The sequence below is a fragment of the Gossypium arboreum genome, chromosome 10 (assembly GCF_025698485.1).
Source record: "Gossypium arboreum isolate Shixiya-1 chromosome 10, ASM2569848v2, whole genome shotgun sequence".
In the NCBI taxonomy this organism is placed as follows: Eukaryota; Viridiplantae; Streptophyta; class Magnoliopsida; order Malvales; family Malvaceae; genus Gossypium; species Gossypium arboreum.
The window spans coordinates 16,988,958-17,008,217 of record NC_069079.1 but is presented as its reverse complement, the minus strand read 5'-3'; the positions used below and the strand labels follow the sequence as shown (position 1 = coordinate 17,008,217).

Sequence of the window (19,260 nt, the reverse complement as noted above, 5' to 3'; positions counted from 1 at the left end):
ACAATTGAATCCTTTATGTGCACGCTTCAATAACATTATTATTAGTATTATCCCAAATCAAATATCTTAATTGAGCTTAAATCAAACTCCAAAATGGATTAAATTTGGATTTTGTACCGAATTTGATCGGAATACAGATATTTAGGGTGGTCGATAGGGTATCAATTCAATTACCAAAAGCTCATTGTTATCCAAACAACACATTGTCGTGGTTTTTAATGACTAATCATTTCAACTGGAGCCAGACGATGTGTATCAGGACCCATAACTATTCCAATAAATATAAATTTATATAAGAACCTATCAGCTGGGATCTGTGGCGCAATGGTAGCGCGTCTGACTCCAGATCAGAAGGTTGCGTGTTCGATTCACGTCGGGTTCAAAATCCCGATTCTTTCGGATCCATTTTTTACCCCTTAGTTTTTTGTTTGGGTAGTTTCGTCATTTAATTTCTTCCAGAAACTCCATATTTATCAAACAACCCCCCGAGAAGCCCCCCCCTATCAGCAGCTCCAAACAACGAAAGCTAAAAATAAAATGCCCCTAATTTTATCACCTTACTCTCTGCAACTCTCCACATTCCCTTCTCCTTTTAAACATAATTCTTCACCAACTAACCTATCCTCCCTCACCCAACCATGTAATCTTCCAACCCGACCCATCACACGAATATCCTGTGCTACCCGACCCAGGAGGAAAACGGGTTCTTCAAAACCTGAGGACGCCGAAGCCAAGGAACTAGTTCGGGTCTTAATGAGAAGTTTCGGCGACAAAGAGCCGTTGGTTAAGACATTGAGCAGATACGTGAGAGTTGTGAGATGCGAGCACTGTTTTCTCCTGTTTGAAGAACTCGGCAAAACTGATAAATGGCTTCAATGCCTTGAGGTTCCTTGCTCCCTTTCTCGATTTTTGTTTCCCCCTTTTTGTTTCATTTTTAAGGTTTAGGGTATTTGGAATTTTGCATTTTCAGGTTGTTCTTAATACGGGTGTTCTTCGAACATTGTTTTTGGAAAAGATATAAAAAAAAAAAAAGGAAACTAAACTTATCTCGTTATATTCATAGCTGTTATAATTACAGAATGGGTTCGGGCACAATGATCTGTTAGTACTAGTAAACAGGTAAAAGCAGCAATCAAGTGGAACTTATTGAACATATGAGTTGAGAGCAAATCTTTGTGTTAGAGAATTTAAGCTTCTTAAAGTGTCCTGAATTGCTGTTGGAAGCTGGAAACTTGGATGAAGTAAATCTGTTTGACTACTTACATACTGTACCTTTCAGGTTTTCAGATGGATGCAGAAACAAAGGTGGTATATTGCCGATAATGGGGTTTATTCGAAATTGATTACGGTTATGGGAAAGAAAGGCCGAACTAGAATGGCTATGTGGCTCTTCTCTGAGATGCGTAACAGTGGTTGTCGGCCTGATTCTTCGGTTTATAATGCTCTTATCACCGCCCATCTCCATTCCCGTGATAAAGCCAAAGCTTTGGACAAAGCTTTGGGTTACTTCAACAAGATGAAGGGAATTGAACGGTGTAAACCCAATGTTGTCACTTACAATATTCTTTTGAGGGCCTTTGCTCAAGCTCGAAATGTGGATCAAGTTAATGCTTTGTTTAAGGATCTTGCTGAGAGCAGTATTGCCCCTGATATATATACATTTAATGGTGTGATGGATGCGTATGGGAAAAACGGGATGATCAGAGAGATGGAGTCTGTTCTTTCTCGGATGAAAAGCAATCAGTGTAAGCCTGATATTATTACATTTAACGTGCTTATTGATTCTTATGGCAAGAAGCAAGAATTTGATAAGATGGAACAAGTGTTTAAGAGCTTGTTGCGCTCCAAGGAGAAACCTACCCTTCCTACATTTAATTCGATGATCATAAATTATGGCAAGGCGCGGCTTAAAGAGAGAGCTGAAAATATTTTCAAAAAGATGACTGATATGAAATACACACCAAGCTTTATCACCTACGAGAGTCTTATAATGATGTATGGATTTTGTGATTCTGTTTCTTGGGCGAGGGAAATATTTGATGAGATTGTTGACTCTGGGAAGGAAATGAAAGTTTCGACCTTAAATGTCATGCTTGAAGTTTACTGTAGAAATGGTCTACCTATGGAAGCCGATAGGCTATTTGATAAGGCAAATAACATTGGGGTGATTCCCGATTCATCGACATATAAACTTCTATATAAGGCCTACACGAAAGCTGACATGAAAGACCTTGTACAGAAGTTGGTGAAAGAAATGGAAAAAGATGGTATAGTCCCTAACAAGAGATTCTTCCTAGAGGCTCTTGAAGCCTTTGGATCTCTACCGGCTAGTCCAGATTCCATTCGAGCCACAAGGAGTGGCAGGCCTGAGACTAATGCAAAAACTGAGGTTAAAGTAATTAATTGACTGGTTCTTTGTTATTTGGGTCTCCTTCCAACTAAGCCTGCATCAGAGCAATGGATGGTTTTCAATTTCAGCTATATTGACTGTTTTCCCCCACAAAATGCGGCCGGTATATGTCTCAATTTGTTGTTTTCCCCCACAAAATGCGGCCGGTATATGTCTCAATTTGTTCTCTTATTTTCTGTTTGCATAGCAAAGCTTATACCTTATTAATGAGAATCACTTTGTGTGCTTGATTTTCCATTGATAAATATAATATTGTTTTCTAAATTGTTGACAAAGATCACAGATTTAACCATGTCATGTGTTCGATCTGCATCTTGTTGCATCATTGTTAGTGGACTAGATAGTAAGTATACTTCCAGTATAGGATCCAGTGACAACCTTCTGTGCTTGTAGTATTTGGTTCATCGTTCTTTTATGACATTGACATCTAGTTTCCTGCTGTTCAGTTTGCTATTCTCTAACTGTGTTTTTTGATAAATGCGATGTGTTGTGTTGAAATGAACTGAGAGAAGTAGTTTTTCAGACATCTTTAATTGAAATGAGCCAGATTAATTTGTTTCATATTTCAGGGCAACGAACCGATTCTTCCCTCTGGTTTAATCTGAATGCAGGCCGGTTTCAAAGGCAATGCAATAAGACAATTAATGCAGAACATTGCTCGTATTGCAGGCTTTATCCATACTCAGTTGTAGTTACAAAGAGTTCAGACAGTTGGGGTATCTTCCTCGAATCGTAAGCAGGTACTTACAGCAATTTTGTTTTGACTCTTCATTTTGCGTAAAGGATGGTTGCATCCGACATCAGTATCTAACATATATTTGGACTGTGGTTATGAGTGTATGATTGTTCAAATGTATGAAAGAAATCGAGTGTATCTGTGTTGAATATATTCCTTTTTCCTTAAGGAAGCATATATGTTGGATAATACTAAATGTTATTCAATGGTAAGAGGATGGCGATGTGTTTTTGTAATATCCAAATTCACATAAATGCTTCAAAATTTAATTTCTTTTATTATTTGCATGAAATGCTAATATTATTATTATGTGTTTGAATTTGTAATAAATAACACTATTATATAAGTATTCAATCAAGTCTATAGATGAGCAATAACAGATTTTGTTGAATATTAGCAAAAGAGACCAGATACTGATTTACTTATAATGGAGACAGATTATGAAGATGTTTAAATGAATCTAATTGCAATTAATCAATATGGTTTTTAATTTAATCTATTTTATTCCAAAACAATTACAAATTATCTATTTGCTTAAGTAAATTAAAATTAAAAATTAAAAATTAAAATTATATAATTCAAAGACTACAATTATATTAAACATCAATTTTTTATCTAGAAAAACAATTTAACTAAATTAAAAGTTATATTTTCATTATACCAAAATTTATATTTTTGTTATTCAAAGCAAAAAGTTCTGTTGTTTCAAGGATTAAAACAAATTGTATTCAAATAACTAATTTGTCATAATTTTTTAAACTGCAAAAGAAAATTTTAAAAAATCAACATATTCCGGGGATGGGGATATATAGGCAGCTTAACCACACCAAAAAGTTAGTTTTTACTTGTCATTGGTGTCATAAATTTTCCGGGCCGCCTGAGAGATTGACAATATCTATTAAAAATATGTTTTTTTTCCTTTTTGAATATTCGTATTTTTTACGGATATTTTATAAAATACATACTTATGTTACTTGTTCCTCTGACGACATTAAAAAAAAAAAATTTTAAAATATAATAATTGGGTCATCATACGGCACCGTATAAAACAGATTATTCTCGATTTTCATTTGAATTTTTTAAAAAATAATATATATATATATATATATATATATATATATGGTTATTATCGAAAAAAAGGCAGAATAGTGAGGCCATGGTAGGTGGGTTGGGGAACCCAACGAATATTCACTAAAAAGAAAGTGCTGACATTTGTAATTTGTCTTTGTTCACTTTTAATGAGTCCTTTGCCTGCTCAATTTTAATTATCTACTGCCTCGTCAGAGTCTACTCCATCCCACGTCATTTCTTCAATTTGGATTTTATTATAATTTTCGACTCTAAAACTTCAATTATCAAATTATGACCATTTTGTCTTTGAGATATATAAACATTTAATTTTATATTTTACTACAAATAATATCATAATAAAAAATATATAAATGAGATATTTGTAAATTTTGTACATACATCAAAGAATTAATGAAAATTTAAACAAAAATAAAATATTATTCATAATAAACAATTAATTTTATTATTATTATAATGGAAGCATAAATGAGTTTTAATACCCACTTTATAAATCTAATATAATATATAAAAAAATCTTGAAATTCGGATTGAAATTAATATCCAAGGATTCGCTAGATAAAGACGAATCTGAAAAGAAAATTTTCTTATAATAAGCATTTAAATATTTTAAAAATTTAGTGCCATCTCATCAAATCTTTTTTTTGGTAATAAAACAGTGGAAAATAAAAAGGAAAACAGTCGACTCACTCCATAAATTTCTTCTTTTTTCCCACTTTCTCGAACAAGAGAGAGGAATCTGTGAAATTTTTATAGCTCTTGGGTAAGATATGGCGATGATGTTGCAGAGAAAATTGTTGAGGAGAACCTTTGGAGAAGGCAAAGCAATACTCAACTTCAATTCTAACCCTATACCTTCTCCCTGCACTTCCTTCTCTACCGTTACTTCCGCTGCCGCTACACCATCCCACGATGCGCCACGTCAGCTTCCACCGTTCGATTACCAGCCGAAACCGTACAACGGACCGTCGGCCGATCAAATCCTTGAGAAGCGGAAGAAGTTCTTGGGCCCCTCTCTCTTCTACTACTACCAAAAGCCTGTAAATGGTTTTTTTCCCTTTTTTTCAGATTATATAGTCGCTCCTTTATTTTATTTTATTTTATATATTCATAATTAATTTATGCTTTTTTTTTTAAAAAAATGTATTCAGTTGAATATTGTTGAAGGAAAAATGCAATATTTGTATGATGAAAACGGGAGGAGATATTTGGATGCATTTGCTGGAATCGTAACGGTTTCGTGTGGTCATTGCCATCCGGAGGTTTTGAATGCAATAACAGAGCAAAATAAGCTACTCCAGCACGCCACCACTATTTATCTCCATCATGCAATTTCTGATTTTGCTGAAGCTTTAGCTTCCAAAATGCCTGGAAATCTCAAGGTTGATTTCTTCTTCTTTCGCTGAGCTTTAGTTTTTCATTTTTTAAAATGATTTTATTATTATTTTCTCCATTCTGGTGAAGCATCAGTAGATTCTTAATATTTATGTTTTCCTTTTTAATGAGAATTTTGGATTAAAGGAAAATGGAATTGGCAGTTATAACAAATTCATAATTGAGTAATATGAAATTATTATGTTGAAGTCATTTGATCATTTTAGTTAAAATTTTTGTTTATCCTTTTATTTGTTTTATTTATTATTAATAATAAAATTTATGAAAGCAAAAATGCTAATAGTTAAAAAATGGTTGCAATTTTTTTTCCTTCTTAATTTCAAGTAAAGCAATATATGAATTCATCCAGTGTTATCAACAAAACTGTTTATTGATAAGAACAGATTGTTTGGCTATTGGTATTCATGGGGGAAATGGCTGGAAAAGAAAGGCTTGGTCAATTGATCCCTAAATGATGTCTGGAATGAATTGTTTTATGAAATTCTTTCAGGTTGTATATTTCGTGAATTCGGGGAGTGAGGCAAATGAGTTAGCAATGCTGATGGCCAGACTGTACTCTGGTAATCTTGGTATGATTTCCTTGAGAAATGCTTATCATGGTGGAAGTTCTAGTACTATTGGACTCACTGCACTGAACACATGGAAGTACCCAATACCAGAGGTTTGTTTACTTATCATGTCTTAGTAATTCCTACAAAAAATTTCATGTTTTTATATCACCAAGTCATGTTGAAAACTAGATGTTCTGTTTTAGCAGCCATTGGCTTTAAACTTTCTTTGACTTTTGCTTAATGGTGTGCTTTTGTTCAAATAATTAGATAAATTTGATGTTCCCTTTTTCCAATTGCTTGTTAGCTAAATATGATGTTGAACAATGGATTTGATATGCTGGAAGTTCTAGAGGATAGTATAAGATAAGAAAGTGAATGGGAATAGATGATTTAATCTTATCTCACTTTTGGTGCATGCTAAACTTATAGATATTATATTTGTTACCAATTTTTAGGGCGCTTCTTTGACCAAGTCAAACTTTTGAACCAATCAAAATTTTTTTTCCCCTTCCTTTTTCCCTAACCCTAACTTTTTCTCTTCTCACCCTCTGCTCCTTGTACCTCTTTGCTCCCTGCTCTCAAACTATGAAGATCGAGTTTGCTCCTAAATTTTCTAAACATGAATCAGGCTACTCTGTAATGAAGTATTCCGGTGAAGTATTATTGGTATTGTTTGAACAAAGTGAATAGGGAGGATCAGCAAGAGCAAGATCATTCAGACCCCAAAAAATAACAAAGCAAAAGCAAATGAAGGGTTTGTCTGAAATTGGAGGAATGTTCCATATCTTGTCTTAATTTCCAGTTTCTTCTAAATTGCAAGATTGGCTCTACTACAGCTTTGAGACCCTACAAGCAAACCTTATATATTACTATGAGTTAGAAATACTAACAGGGAGTTGCTTCTGTGCAATTGAACCAAGTATTTAGGCTCCATTTGGGAGCATGGTGGGGGAGCATTAATATGAAAAGAGTGAAGCTTACAGGTGGGTCATACTCTCTAGCCTTTCAAAAGCGGGTGGAATGGTTCCATTCAACTTGTTGGCATGCACATTACTATCAACAAATCAATCAATAGGTTACTACCTTAAGGTTCTTCACGTTTAGAACAGAAATTAGATCGGTATATCAGTGCTTACAGGCTGTTGAGATTTGTACATGAGTCAAGATTATCGGGAAGAGGTCCGTCAAGGTTGTTATTAGCAACATTCCTGCAAAAAACTGTATTAGTTCTTTGTATATACTAAGAACAACATATACAGAACAATCAGGAAAACTAACATACAGATCAAGTTTGAGAGCAAGGAGCAAAGGGACGGAAGGAGTAGAGGCGTGGAAGAAAAAAAGTTGGGTTAGGGAAGAAGAAGAAGAGGAGGAAGAAGAAGAAGAAGAAGAAGGGGAAAGAAAATTTTGATTCGTTCAGAAGTTTGACTTGGTCAAAGAAGTGTCTTGTAGTGGGATTTGACCAATAAGGGGTGTGCCAAGTCAGACCCCATTATAGGATAACGGTTGGTTGGGTGAGTTTGGGTGACCAAAATAAAAACGCCTTAAAAGTTGGATGACCAACTTGGTAGTTTACCCTATTTATTAATGGGTATTTGATATAGATGTTTTCATTGGAAAACAATATCAACGGAGGAATAGGAATTAGAGTTTTACATTTATTTAATTTCTTTAGGAGTTTTAGTTTTACTAGGTTTTCTATTTCCTTATAAACTTTAAATTAGGAATTCTATTAGGACTTTAAATTAGGAATTAGATTAGGATTTTCCTTTGTAATTAACAGCCTATAAAAAGGATGCCAATATGAAATAAAGGGACGAGTTTATTTTTTATCACAAATGTTAGTTTGGGAAGGGGGTTCAGTCAAAGACGAATCTGCCTTTGAGTAACCATAGGTCGAAGCAAGGATACTTTCTCGTCTAGACCTGAGACTAGATCTTACGTCAAGGCGCATAACTACTTGGTATCGAGTCACCGTCATGGGTGACTTAAAAACTTTGATGACCAAGTCGAGGCATTCATGGAACAAATGGCTACAAGGCAACAAGCATTAGAGGAGCAGATGGCGATCTTATCTCTTTCAGTCCAAAAGACGACGAAAGGGAATTCAAAAAAAAATAATGAAGAACAAGGCAGCAGTGGAGGCAAGAAAAAAATTCAGATTCGCAACACGGTGGGGGCATGGTGCCAAGATACTCCAAGATGGAATTTCCCACTTATGATGGTGTTGGAGATCCTTTAGGATGGTTAAAAAGATGTGAAATTTTTTTTGGCAATCAGCTGACTAACGAAGAAGACAAAGTCGGCTTAGCTTCATTCCATCTCTTAGGAGAAGCACAATTGTGGTTTGATCAAATCGAGGAAGAGGAGGCAAATCTGGATTGGGAGCGCTTTAGAGAGTGTTGTCATGTCAGGTTTGGGCCACCTATGAGTAATAACCCCTTGGGGGAACTTGCAAACTTAAGACAAACTGGGACGGTAGAAGAATATCAACGCCAATTTCAATCACTATTGGCTAGGACTACTGATCTTAAACCTCGACAACAAGTAAACCTTTTTACTGCTGGATTGGTAGAGGAACTTAGAATTGATATCGAGATGCAACAATCGGGAAACCTTGGAGTTGCAATGAATATGGCTCGAGCTTTGGAACGTAAACAAAAAGTCTCTTTCAAGATGTTATCTCAAACCAATCTAAACTGGTCAGCTTTCCAAAACACTGGCAGCACTTCAATTATTCCAACAACTAAGAGCTTTGCAAAGGAAGGAGGACAAACAACGAAACCAATGGGGAATAACAGCAAAATAGGTTCTTCCGCACCATTTATCAAAAGATTGACACGAGCAGAGATGGCGGAAAGAAGGGTCAAGGGATTGTGTTATAATTGTGACGAGTCTTATTCCATGGGGCACAGATGTAAAAGGCTATTTTGGATAGAAGTACTAGATATTGAAGATGAGCAAGATGATGAGGTAGATGATCTTGAAATTTCCTTACATGCCATTAGAGGAACTTGCAATTCATCTACTATGCAACTACCAGCAAAGGTGTTAGGGAAAACAGTATTAGTTCTCGTTGATTTAGGCAGTACACATAACTTTCTACATGAAGGTCTAGTGCCAAGATTGGGATTGAAAATACAAAAGAAATCGGGGTTGCAAGTATGTGTGGCAAACGGAGAACGGGTTCCTAGCATTGGCATTTGTAAATCAGTACAGTTCGTTGTGGCCAATAACAACTTTCAAGCTGATTTTTATACAATACCATTAGAAGGGTTTGATATGATTTTGGGGGTTAAATGGTTGTGTACCCTTGGTCCAATTTTATGGGATTTCAGCTCCTTAACTATGCAATTTGCAGTAAACAAGAAGAAGATACTCTGGCAAGGGCAGCATCCAGAGGAAGTTCCACGACTTAGTTTGATACAGGGACATGATTTAACTAATATAGTATTAGATAAACTACTGGTAGAATTTGCTCATTTATTCCAAGACCGTCTGGGTTACCTCCTAACCGCAAATGTAACCATCGTATAACTCTCAAACCAGGAATGGGACCAATTGTAGTCAGGCCTTATCGATATCCACATTTTCAAAAGGATGAGATTGAGAAGCAGTGTGATCAAATGTTACAACAAGGAATCATTCGACCCAGTAGATCACCATTCTCTTCTCCAGTACTATTAGTAAAGAAGCATGACGGGTCATGGCCTTTTTGCATCGATTATCGAGAGCTTAATGCTTGCACTGTTAAAGACAAATATCTGATTCCTGTCGTGGATAAATTGTTGGACGAACTTCATGGGGCAAAATATTTTACAAAATTGGATTTACGGTCGGGATATTTTCAAATTAGAATGGCAACTCACCGATGTGGAAAAGATGACCTTCGAACCCACCATGGACACTTTGAGTTTCTTGTCATGCCATTCGGCTTACCAATGCCCTTTCCACATTTCGAGTTTGATGAATGACGCCGCCTTTACTTATGTAAGTTTGTTTTAGTCTTCTTTGATGACACATTAATTTATAGCAAAACATGGATGAACATATGCATCATGTAAGATTAGTTTTTGAACTCTTGGGATAATATGTTGTTCTTAAAGAAATCCAAGTGTTTCTTTGGAGAGTCTCGTAACCTACCTTGGTCATGTCATCCATGGTGAAGGGTCGAGGTTGATCACACTAAAATTAAAGATGTCACCGATTGGCCAACTCCTAAAACTACCAAGGCTCTACGAGGCTTTCTTGGGTTGGCAGGATATTACAGAAAAGTCATCAAGAATTATGGACAAGTGGTTGCACCCTTAACATCTCTTCTAAAGAAAAATGCCTTCAACTGGACTAAGGAAGCTGATGTTGCTTTCACTCAATTAAAAACTTCTCTTTCAGCAGCCCCAGTTTTGCAATTACCCAACTTTGCGGAGGAATTTGTGGTTGAATGTGATGCTTTGGACAGTGGGTTTGGAGTCGTACTGCAACAAAAGGGATACCCCATTGCCTTTTTCAGTTGCAAGATTGCAGATCGACACCTTAAGTTGGCTGCCTACGAACTTGAATTAATTGGTTTGGCAAAGGCAGTGACTCATTGGCGACCCTATCTTTGCGGAAGGCACTTCCTCATCCGTACTGATCACTTCAGTCTTAAGTATTTGTTAGACCAACGACTTACGACATCCCCACAACAACATTGGATCAGCAAGCTAATGGGGTTTGATTTTCGAGTGGAATATAAAGCAGGAAAGTTGAACAGGGCTGCAGATGCTTTATCTAGAAAAGACGAAGACTTACCACACCTCATGACTGTTTCATTCCCTCAAGTTGAAATTCTTAAAGCCATCAGATGAGAAATAGAAGCTTTCCCAAAATTATCACAACTCCAGCAAAGAATTCTACAAGGAGAGTTGGGGTCCGATTGGACTGCACAAGATGGGTTGATTTTCTTCAAAGGGAGGTTGTACCTTTTACCTACCTCACCAATTATTCCCACTCTTATCTCCTCTATACATGCTATGGCACATGAAGGGGAATTGAAAACATTGCATCATCTTTGCCAAGAATTTTTTTGGAAAGGAATGAAGCTTGCTACCTCAGAATTTGTGCAACATTGTTTAGTATGCCAATGCCACAAATGGAAAAATTTACAGCCTGCAAGTTTACTTCAACCTCTTCCAATACCACAACATGTTTGGGCTGATATCTCTATGGATTTCGTGGAGGGTCTACCCAAAGTAAAAGGGAAATCGGTACTTATGGTGGTTGTGGACAAACTGTCGAAGTACGCTCATTTTTTTACCTTTGTCCCATCCATTTACTGCTATATCTGTTGCTACCGTCTTCTTTGCAGAGGTATTCCGACTTCATGGCTTGCTGGAATCTATAGTTTCGGACAGTGATAAAGTTTTCCTCACTGTTTTGGAAGGAATTATTTCGTCAAAGTGGTTCTAAGCTCGCTTTTCCTCAAAGATACCATCCCCAACTGATGGTCGATTGCAGGTAGTTAACCGAACAATAGAAATGTACCTACGATGCCTCTCTAGTGATCGCTCACGACATTGGGTCGATTGGGTTCCATAATGAGTATTGCTACAACACCTCATATCACACTGCCCTAAAGGCCACTCCTTTCCAATTAGTATACGGTAGGGATCCACCTCGACTTCTCTCTTATTCAGCTGGTTCTACAAGGATTGAAGCTGTGGATAAGGCTCTACAAGATAGGGATGCACTTTTACACAATGCTCGGGATAGACTCTTGCAAGCTCAGCAACGAATGAAAGCCACTTATGATTTGGGGCACAGAGAGTTGAATTTTAAAGTTGGGGATTGGGTTTGGTTACGGCTTCAACAGTATCGACAATTGACGATAACTAAACAGAAGCATCACAAGTTATTGCCAAAATATTTTGGTCTTTTAAAGTCTTGAACAAAATAGGATCAAGTGGCCTATCGCCTTGAATTACCTACAAAGTGCGTATACATGATTATTCCATGTTTCTTTCCTCAAAGAATACAAGGGACCTCAACCAGATGTGGTAGGAGACTTGCCCTTAGTATATGATGGCAAGGCCTTGCCTACTCCACAAGCTATTATTAATACCAGGCTTAATCGAGGTCGACTGGAACTATTAGTGCAATGGGCAGGATGTCCTCAAGAAGATGCCACTTGGGAACCAATTGATAATTTTCGAGCAGCTTATCTTGAATTTGAGCTTAAGGACAAGCTCAACTCCGAGAGAGGGAGTAATGATATAGATGTTTTCATTGGAAAACAATATCAACGGAGGAATAAGAATTAGAGTTTTACATTTATTTAATTTCTTTAGGAGTTTTAGTTTTACTAGGTTTTCTATTTCCTTATAAACTTTAAATTAGGAATTCTATTAGGACTTTAAATTAGGAATTAGATTAGGATTTTCCTTTGTAATTAACAGCCTATAAAAAGGCTGCCAATATGAAATAAAGGGACGAGTTTATTTTTTATCACAAATGTTAGTTTGGGAAGGGGGTTCAGTCAAAGACGAATCTGCCTTTGAGTAACCATAGGTCGAAGCAAGGATACTTTCTCGTCTAGACCTGTGACTAGATCTTACGCCAAGGCACGTAACAGTATCCAGCTCACAATCTTATCCCATGGGATTGGACTAATTGTTTTTTATTATTGGGTAGTTACATGCACAAAAATATTGCACCAAAATGATCCTCTCACATTTATCTATTTCTTTATTCTAAGGAAAGTGAAAAGTATTAAATTTGTTTTGGGTCTATAATGGAAATGTTGAAATGTATGTATTAAATGAGCTGTGTGAACTATGTATTAGATGAGCGTATATGGTGTTTACCTTTTATTTATCCTCTGCTTTTCATCGACAAGTTAGTTGCCTTATTTTTCAAGCCTTGAACTTGTATCTTGGACTTCATTTTAAAAATTTTAGCTATGTAACCATTATATATTCCCTTTACATCTATATACTAGCTCTTTGACAGAGATATTATCATTCAAAGTTCAAACTCGAATGCTGATTTCTGAATGTTATATTGGCATGTGACAGGGTGAAATCCATCATGTTATTAATCCAGATCCTTTTCGTGGAGTGTTTGGCTCTGATGCTACTCGTTATGCCAAAGATGTACAAGATCACATTGAGTATGGTACTTCAGGAAAAGTTGCTGGGTTTATAGCAGAAACCATTCAGGTTAAATTGGCAACAATTGTCTCCTTTAGGTGTTTTTCATTTTTTTTTTCCTCTTGCTCTTTAAAACTGGATACTGAAAATTTCAAATTTTAATTATTATTAGGGAGTTGGAGGAGTAGTTGAACTAGCCCCAGGATATCTGAAACAGGTTTATGACATTGTACGCAAGGCTGGCGGTGTCTGCATTGCCGATGAAGTACAAACGGGATTTGGTCGCACAGGAAGCCATTATTGGGGTTTTGAGACTCAAGGTGTCATTCCTGACATAGTTACCATGGCAAAGGTCTTTAATCATCAAACTTTGTTACTTTGTACTAAATTCTGTGAACATTGGTACATAATTTAATTTAGTTTAGCTATCTTTTGTCATTGCTATAAGAAATGGTAGTGTCCTGTTACATAACATGTCGTGTTTGTCAGGGTATCGGCAATGGATTACCATTAGGTGCAGTGGTCACTACACCAGAAATTGCACATGTGATGGCTCAAAAAATTCAGTTTAACACTTTTGGAGGAAATCCTGTATGTTCTGCAGGTGGACTTGCAGTGCTCAGAGTTATAGACAAGGAGAAGCGTCAAGCACATTGTGCTGATGTTGGTTCTCACTTGATCGGACGCTTGAGATCTTTACAGGACAAACATGATAGTAATTATTCTACAATTTGGCACTTCCCATTTGCTTTGCACCAGTTTCTAAAACTAGTGTTTAATTTGCTCATGCATATTTTCGCCAACCATTGTTTTGTAATTTTGAATTGCACTGAACAGAAAATTATTCAATTCTTGAACACAAGGAATTGCTTTAAATGGACCTTTGTAATTTAACAAAATTGCTTTTAGGACTACTAAATTCTCACTTAAGTTTAAATTTATTTGTGTTCTTTTACAATGTCAAGTTAGTGCTATCAAGTGAACCGAATTTCTCAGTATTATTTCCCTTTTTTCAGTCATTGGAGATGTCAGAGGTAGAGGCTTAATGGTGGGTGTGGAACTTGTTACCGACAGGAAGGAGAAGACACCGGCCAAGGCAGAAACTGCCATCCTGTTCGAGAAAATGAGAGGTATTAAGGCATGACTAGTCAAATCAAAGATCAGAAAACAAAGGCTTTTTATATCACTGTATCTTCTAATCGAGAAGCAAAAGAATCCATATCCCTCTCTTTTGCTTTTGTGTCCCCACATCCCTACACGGGAGGGACATGGGGACGTATAAGGGGATCCAATCAAATTGTTCCAACTTTGGATAATAAGCTTATGGGCTTTGTCTTCATTGTTGACAAATTTATGCTAACTGTTCTCTTTTCTGACTGAAGAACTCGGAGTTTTACTTGGGAAAGGTGGGCTGCATGGAAATGTTTTCAGAATAAAGCCGCCAATGTGTTTCACCAAAGATGATGCCGGTACTTCTCTTAATGTTTTGATTTGATTGCGAAACTTAATTGTGGCAGACACTAAACAAATGGTTTTCTTATGGAGGTGTAATTGAGTTAAGCCGAGTTCAAGCTTGAGTTGAAATTCGTGAATTGAAGCTAAATCAAGCTTCACTTTTGAAACTTGAACTCGGTTTGAAATAAAATTAGACTATTTGAACGTGTTCGGTTAAGATTAATTAAGCTCATTACCTAGTAAAAAGGGAGTTCGTTTTTCATACTCTATTGTGTATGCATAAGTTCAGGTTAGAATAAAGATTTTCCAATACTAATTAAAAAACTTAAAAGTATACATATGTTAGAAAAAATGTATTAGATTGGTGAATTACTTAGTGTAGTATTAAGATATTTAAACTTTGGCCGACTGAAATTCTGTTTTTATTAAATTGAAATAGAGTATCGCTTATTTTTGTAATTTTCCTTTTATGTCCTTTGGCATCGTGGCACAATACAGTTACATGCAATTTTGTACTTGTGCAGATTATCTTGTTGATGCTTTGGATTATGCAATGTCAAAGTTGTGAGCAAAAGGGGTTATCTAACTTGTGGATCCTTTGGCATCAAAGTTCAGCAAAATCTTGTGTTTAATAGTAATAATAAAAGTACATTTTATTTGCATTTGTATTTGTCAAAAAGGATCATCAAAATCCCTTTTATAATGTGAAATATGTTCCACTGTGTTTGCATTTGTTGATTGGATTCATCGAAAATAAGCATAGTTAGAGGTGGGAAACGGAAAGGTTGTGGGTATGGGTTGGAGCATTGTGAGTTCAGGTTCATGAAGTATATAATCATTTTAACAAGTTATTCTAGATTTTATGAACGGGCTTTTTGAATTTGTTAAGTTCAGGGGTCTTGAGTTGGAGTTTGGGTTCATTATATAATTCTTTGTCTTCTCAGTATATATTCTCAGTATTTTCTTTAATTTTTACGCAGCAAACTATTTTATGCCCTTCTCCCCTCTTTATGCAGATAGCAGAATGATAAAAAAGATCAAAATCGAAAGACAAATGGTAAAAACTAGATCGCATTCACGGGTGGTTTCAAATTAATTAAAATTGTGAAAGTATTTAGTTTATATTATTATAGGTTTTTAAAAAGTTCTGTTTATTAATTTGATACAAAAATAGAATGAATAATCTGTAATAATTTAGCAAAGTTTTAAGAGTATTTTTTTTCTTGACAGAAAAATGGCTCCAATACAATTAAGAGGATTATTTTCATAGAAAAATAAGATGTTTTTTATATCATTAATAATTGTGGAAATTCCGTATATTTATTAAATTAATTAATTATTACACTCTAGAGAAATATTAAAATTATGAACAATATTATTCATTTATAAATGGGAAAATAAATTGCATGTATCAATATTTTAGGAAAATATTCATTGCATTTAATTCTTTAAAAGAAAGTTAAAATTAAAATTAATTGAATTTACAATAATATTTTTATTTTTTAAATAAGTATATTTGAAGCATTAAGATTTCATAAATTTTTTAATATTAATGTTTAATATACTTTTTAAATAAATTTAATTTTCTTAATTTGCTTTTACATATGCTTTGTTGACACTAGATATCAATAGAGAAGAGGGGAGTGTCGGTTCACCTAGTGAGGTAAAAAGTCGATGAAATAAGGAGAGGGGAGGAGATGTTCTGAGGAAGGGGAAGGAGAGTTGACAGGGGAGAGTGTTGAGGGAGAGGAAAAAGATCCTGGACCCTCGTGTACCTAGGCTTATATAGTGGGTCACCATTTTTCCTAAAGTGCCACGTATTCAACATTACGATGGATGCCATTACAAGTTAGTTGTTGCCATGATGTGTATTTTGTTGTCTTGCCAACATATGGGGTTCTACAAGATGATTAAGCCTAGGTGATCCCAACGAGGGGTGTGATGCTGACCGTTCTTGTGTTAGCTCTTTAAGGGGTTATTGAAAGGCTCGTGAGGGGTAGGATGATGACCATTCGATAGTTTGCCACGTGTACTATTTGTTAGGGGTATAACTAGGTGTATAACACACTAATTTAAATATTATAACATTTTGTATTAGTTTTTGTAAAAACTGAACGTCGATAATGGCGATATAGAACGAACGCAAAGAAAAAAGAAAGAAAAATAAGATTTTACATGGAAACCCTTTCGAGAAAAAACCACGGGCAGAGGAGAAGAAAATTCATTAACGTTGAAATTCGAATGATACAAGAAGAGTTTCGACTACTTCTATTTATAAGGTTGAAAAACCTTATTCTAATCAATGTCAAATAGAAGGATAGAAGTACTATACGGATTCTACTTATACAATCAATATCAAATAGAAGAAGAGTAGTTCTATACATATTTTACTTGTATTTTATTTTATTTTATTTTTTTAACATGAATTTGGGTCACATAACTCTAACAATCTCCACATTGACACGAATTCTCAACAAATAAGTTCTTCAGCACGAACTCTCAACGATCAAGTTCTCCACCTCTTCCACAAAACCCCTTAAGGGGTAATATTCAACAATGAACACCAACCAAGTCCAATCAATGTTCAAACCTTGTTTTAGGAAGCGACTTAGTCATCATATCTGTAGGATTATCGTGAGTACTAACTTTGCTCACAACAATATCAACACGAGCAATAATATCATACACAAAATGATATCGAACATCAATGTGCTTTATTCACTCATGAAACATTTGATCCTTCGTAAGGAAGATGGCACTCTGTCTGTCACAAAATAATGTACTGATCTGAAGGTCTTTAATTAGTTCACCAAAGAGTCCTTTGAACCAAATAGCTTCTTTCCAAGCCTCAGTAATTGCCATGTACTCAGCTTTAGTAGTAGGCAAAGTAACTGTAGTTTGCAAAATGGCTTTCCAACTGATTGCGCAACCCCTAATTGTAAAGACATGCCCTGTAAAAGATCTTTTTTTATCAAGGTCTCCAGCAAAATCATAATCAACATGCCCAATGACTCCATTTCTAGTTCTTCCAAACTGTAAGCAAACATTAGTAGTACCTCGTAAGTATCTAAAAATCCATTGAACTACTTTCCAGTGTTCTTTACTGGGATTTGCCATGTATCTACTAATTGCATATGAAAAATTTGGACATGAGCAAGCCATAGCATATATGAGAGATCTCACTACACTAGAATATAGAACACGTGACATATAGTTAATCTCATCATTTGATTGCAGAGACAAAGCCAATGAAAGTCTAAAGTGGGCTACTAATGGAGTATTAACAGGATTGGCATTCTGCATATTAGACCTATAAAGAACATTCTCAATGTACCCTTTCTGACTTAGGTACTATTTACATGCTTTTCTATCTTTGAGAATCTCCATCCCAAGTATCTTCTTTACTACTCCCAATTCCTTTATCTCAAATTCTTTACTAAGCTGGGCTTTGACTTTTCTTATCTTTCCTTTATCTTTGGCTGCTATCAACATGTCATCAACATAGAGGAGTAGATACACAAAAGATCCATAACTATTTTTTTTAGAATAAACACAACTGTCAAAGCTGCTTCTTTTAAAATCATGAGTAGTCATAAAAGAATCAAACCTCTTGTACCATTGCATTGGTGACTGTTTCAAGCCATAAAGGGACTTTTTCAACAAGTAAACATAGTCCTCCTTTTCTAAGACTGTAAAACCCTTTGGTTGTTGCATGTAAATATCTTCCTCAAGTTCTCCATGCAAGAACGCTATTTTTACATCTAACTGCTCAAGTTCTAAATCATACATGTCCACAATACCAAGCAAGGCTCGAATTGAACTATGCTTCGCAATAGGAGAAAACACATATGTGAAGTCTACACCTGGAATTTGACTGTAACCTTTTGCAAACAGCCTTGTTTTATATATGGGTTATTCACCTCCTAGAGTCCCTTCTTTTTTTTAAACGCCCATTTACAATGAACAACATTTTTACCTTTAGGAAGCTTCATTAGATCCATTGTTCTATTTTTATGGAGTGATTCCATCTCTTCTTGCATGACAATTATCTACTTTCTTGAATCTTCGCAGCTAACTGCCTCGTATTAAGTAGATGACTCTTGATTTGCATTTATATCTTTAGCCACATTTAAAGTATAAGCAACTAGAACAACCTCGACGTACCTCTTTGGAGGTTTAGTTTCTCTTCTAGGTTTGTTCTTAACAATAGAATATTGTGGTGAAAAAACAACTCTACTCTGAGTTTCTGTACTAACTTGAGGAGTAGACTCTATTGTAGATCCTAGATCAATCTGAAGCTCCACCTGCTTTTACTGGTCTTTGTTGGAAGAGTCTTTAAGAGATAAGTTAGGTAGCATAGCAATTTCATAAAAAATAACATCTCTGCTAATCACAACTTTTCTATTTTCAGAACAACATAACTTATACCCTTTAACACTAGCCTTATAACTAAGAAAAATACATTTAATGGATCTAGGTTCCAATTTCCTATTATCA

General features: G+C 35.5%; 2 protein-coding genes and 1 non-coding gene across 5 annotated transcripts; all 3 read left to right on the top strand.

Annotated features, from left to right (window-relative positions):
- The first annotated feature begins 292 nt into the window (after positions 1 to 292).
- On the top strand, positions 293 to 3,400 carry LOC108488628 (pentatricopeptide repeat-containing protein At4g39620, chloroplastic). 3 transcript variants are annotated; one of them, XM_053020056.1, is made up of 3 exons: positions 293 to 885; positions 1,280 to 2,556; positions 3,080 to 3,400. In XM_053020056.1, exons 1-2 carry the CDS (start codon positions 538 to 540, stop codon positions 2,405 to 2,407), a joined length of 1,476 nt encoding a protein of 491 aa, XP_052876016.1. In that variant the 5' UTR covers positions 293 to 537; the 3' UTR covers positions 2,408 to 2,556; positions 3,080 to 3,400. The 3 variants fall into 3 exon arrangements, with proteins under 3 accessions (XP_052876016.1, XP_052876015.1, XP_017648407.1); XM_053020055.1 differs by having other exon boundaries at positions 3,022 to 3,400; XM_017792918.2 differs by having other exon boundaries at positions 2,980 to 3,400.
- TRNAW-CCA (transfer RNA tryptophan (anticodon CCA)) lies at positions 311 to 382 on the top strand. The gene has a single exon. It is a non-coding gene; the product is annotated as a tRNA-Trp (tRNA).
- A 1,445-nt stretch (positions 3,401 to 4,845) lies between the features above and the next one.
- Positions 4,846 to 15,691, top strand: LOC108488629 (alanine--glyoxylate aminotransferase 2 homolog 1, mitochondrial). Its single transcript, XM_017792920.2, has 9 exons — positions 4,846 to 5,275; positions 5,387 to 5,617; positions 6,121 to 6,291; positions 13,234 to 13,377; positions 13,481 to 13,660; positions 13,798 to 14,023; positions 14,325 to 14,438; positions 14,691 to 14,777; positions 15,288 to 15,691. Exons 1-9 carry the CDS (start codon positions 5,006 to 5,008, stop codon positions 15,329 to 15,331), a joined length of 1,467 nt encoding a protein of 488 aa, XP_017648409.1. The 5' UTR covers positions 4,846 to 5,005; the 3' UTR covers positions 15,332 to 15,691.
- Positions 15,692 to 19,260: the final 3,569 nt, after the last annotated feature.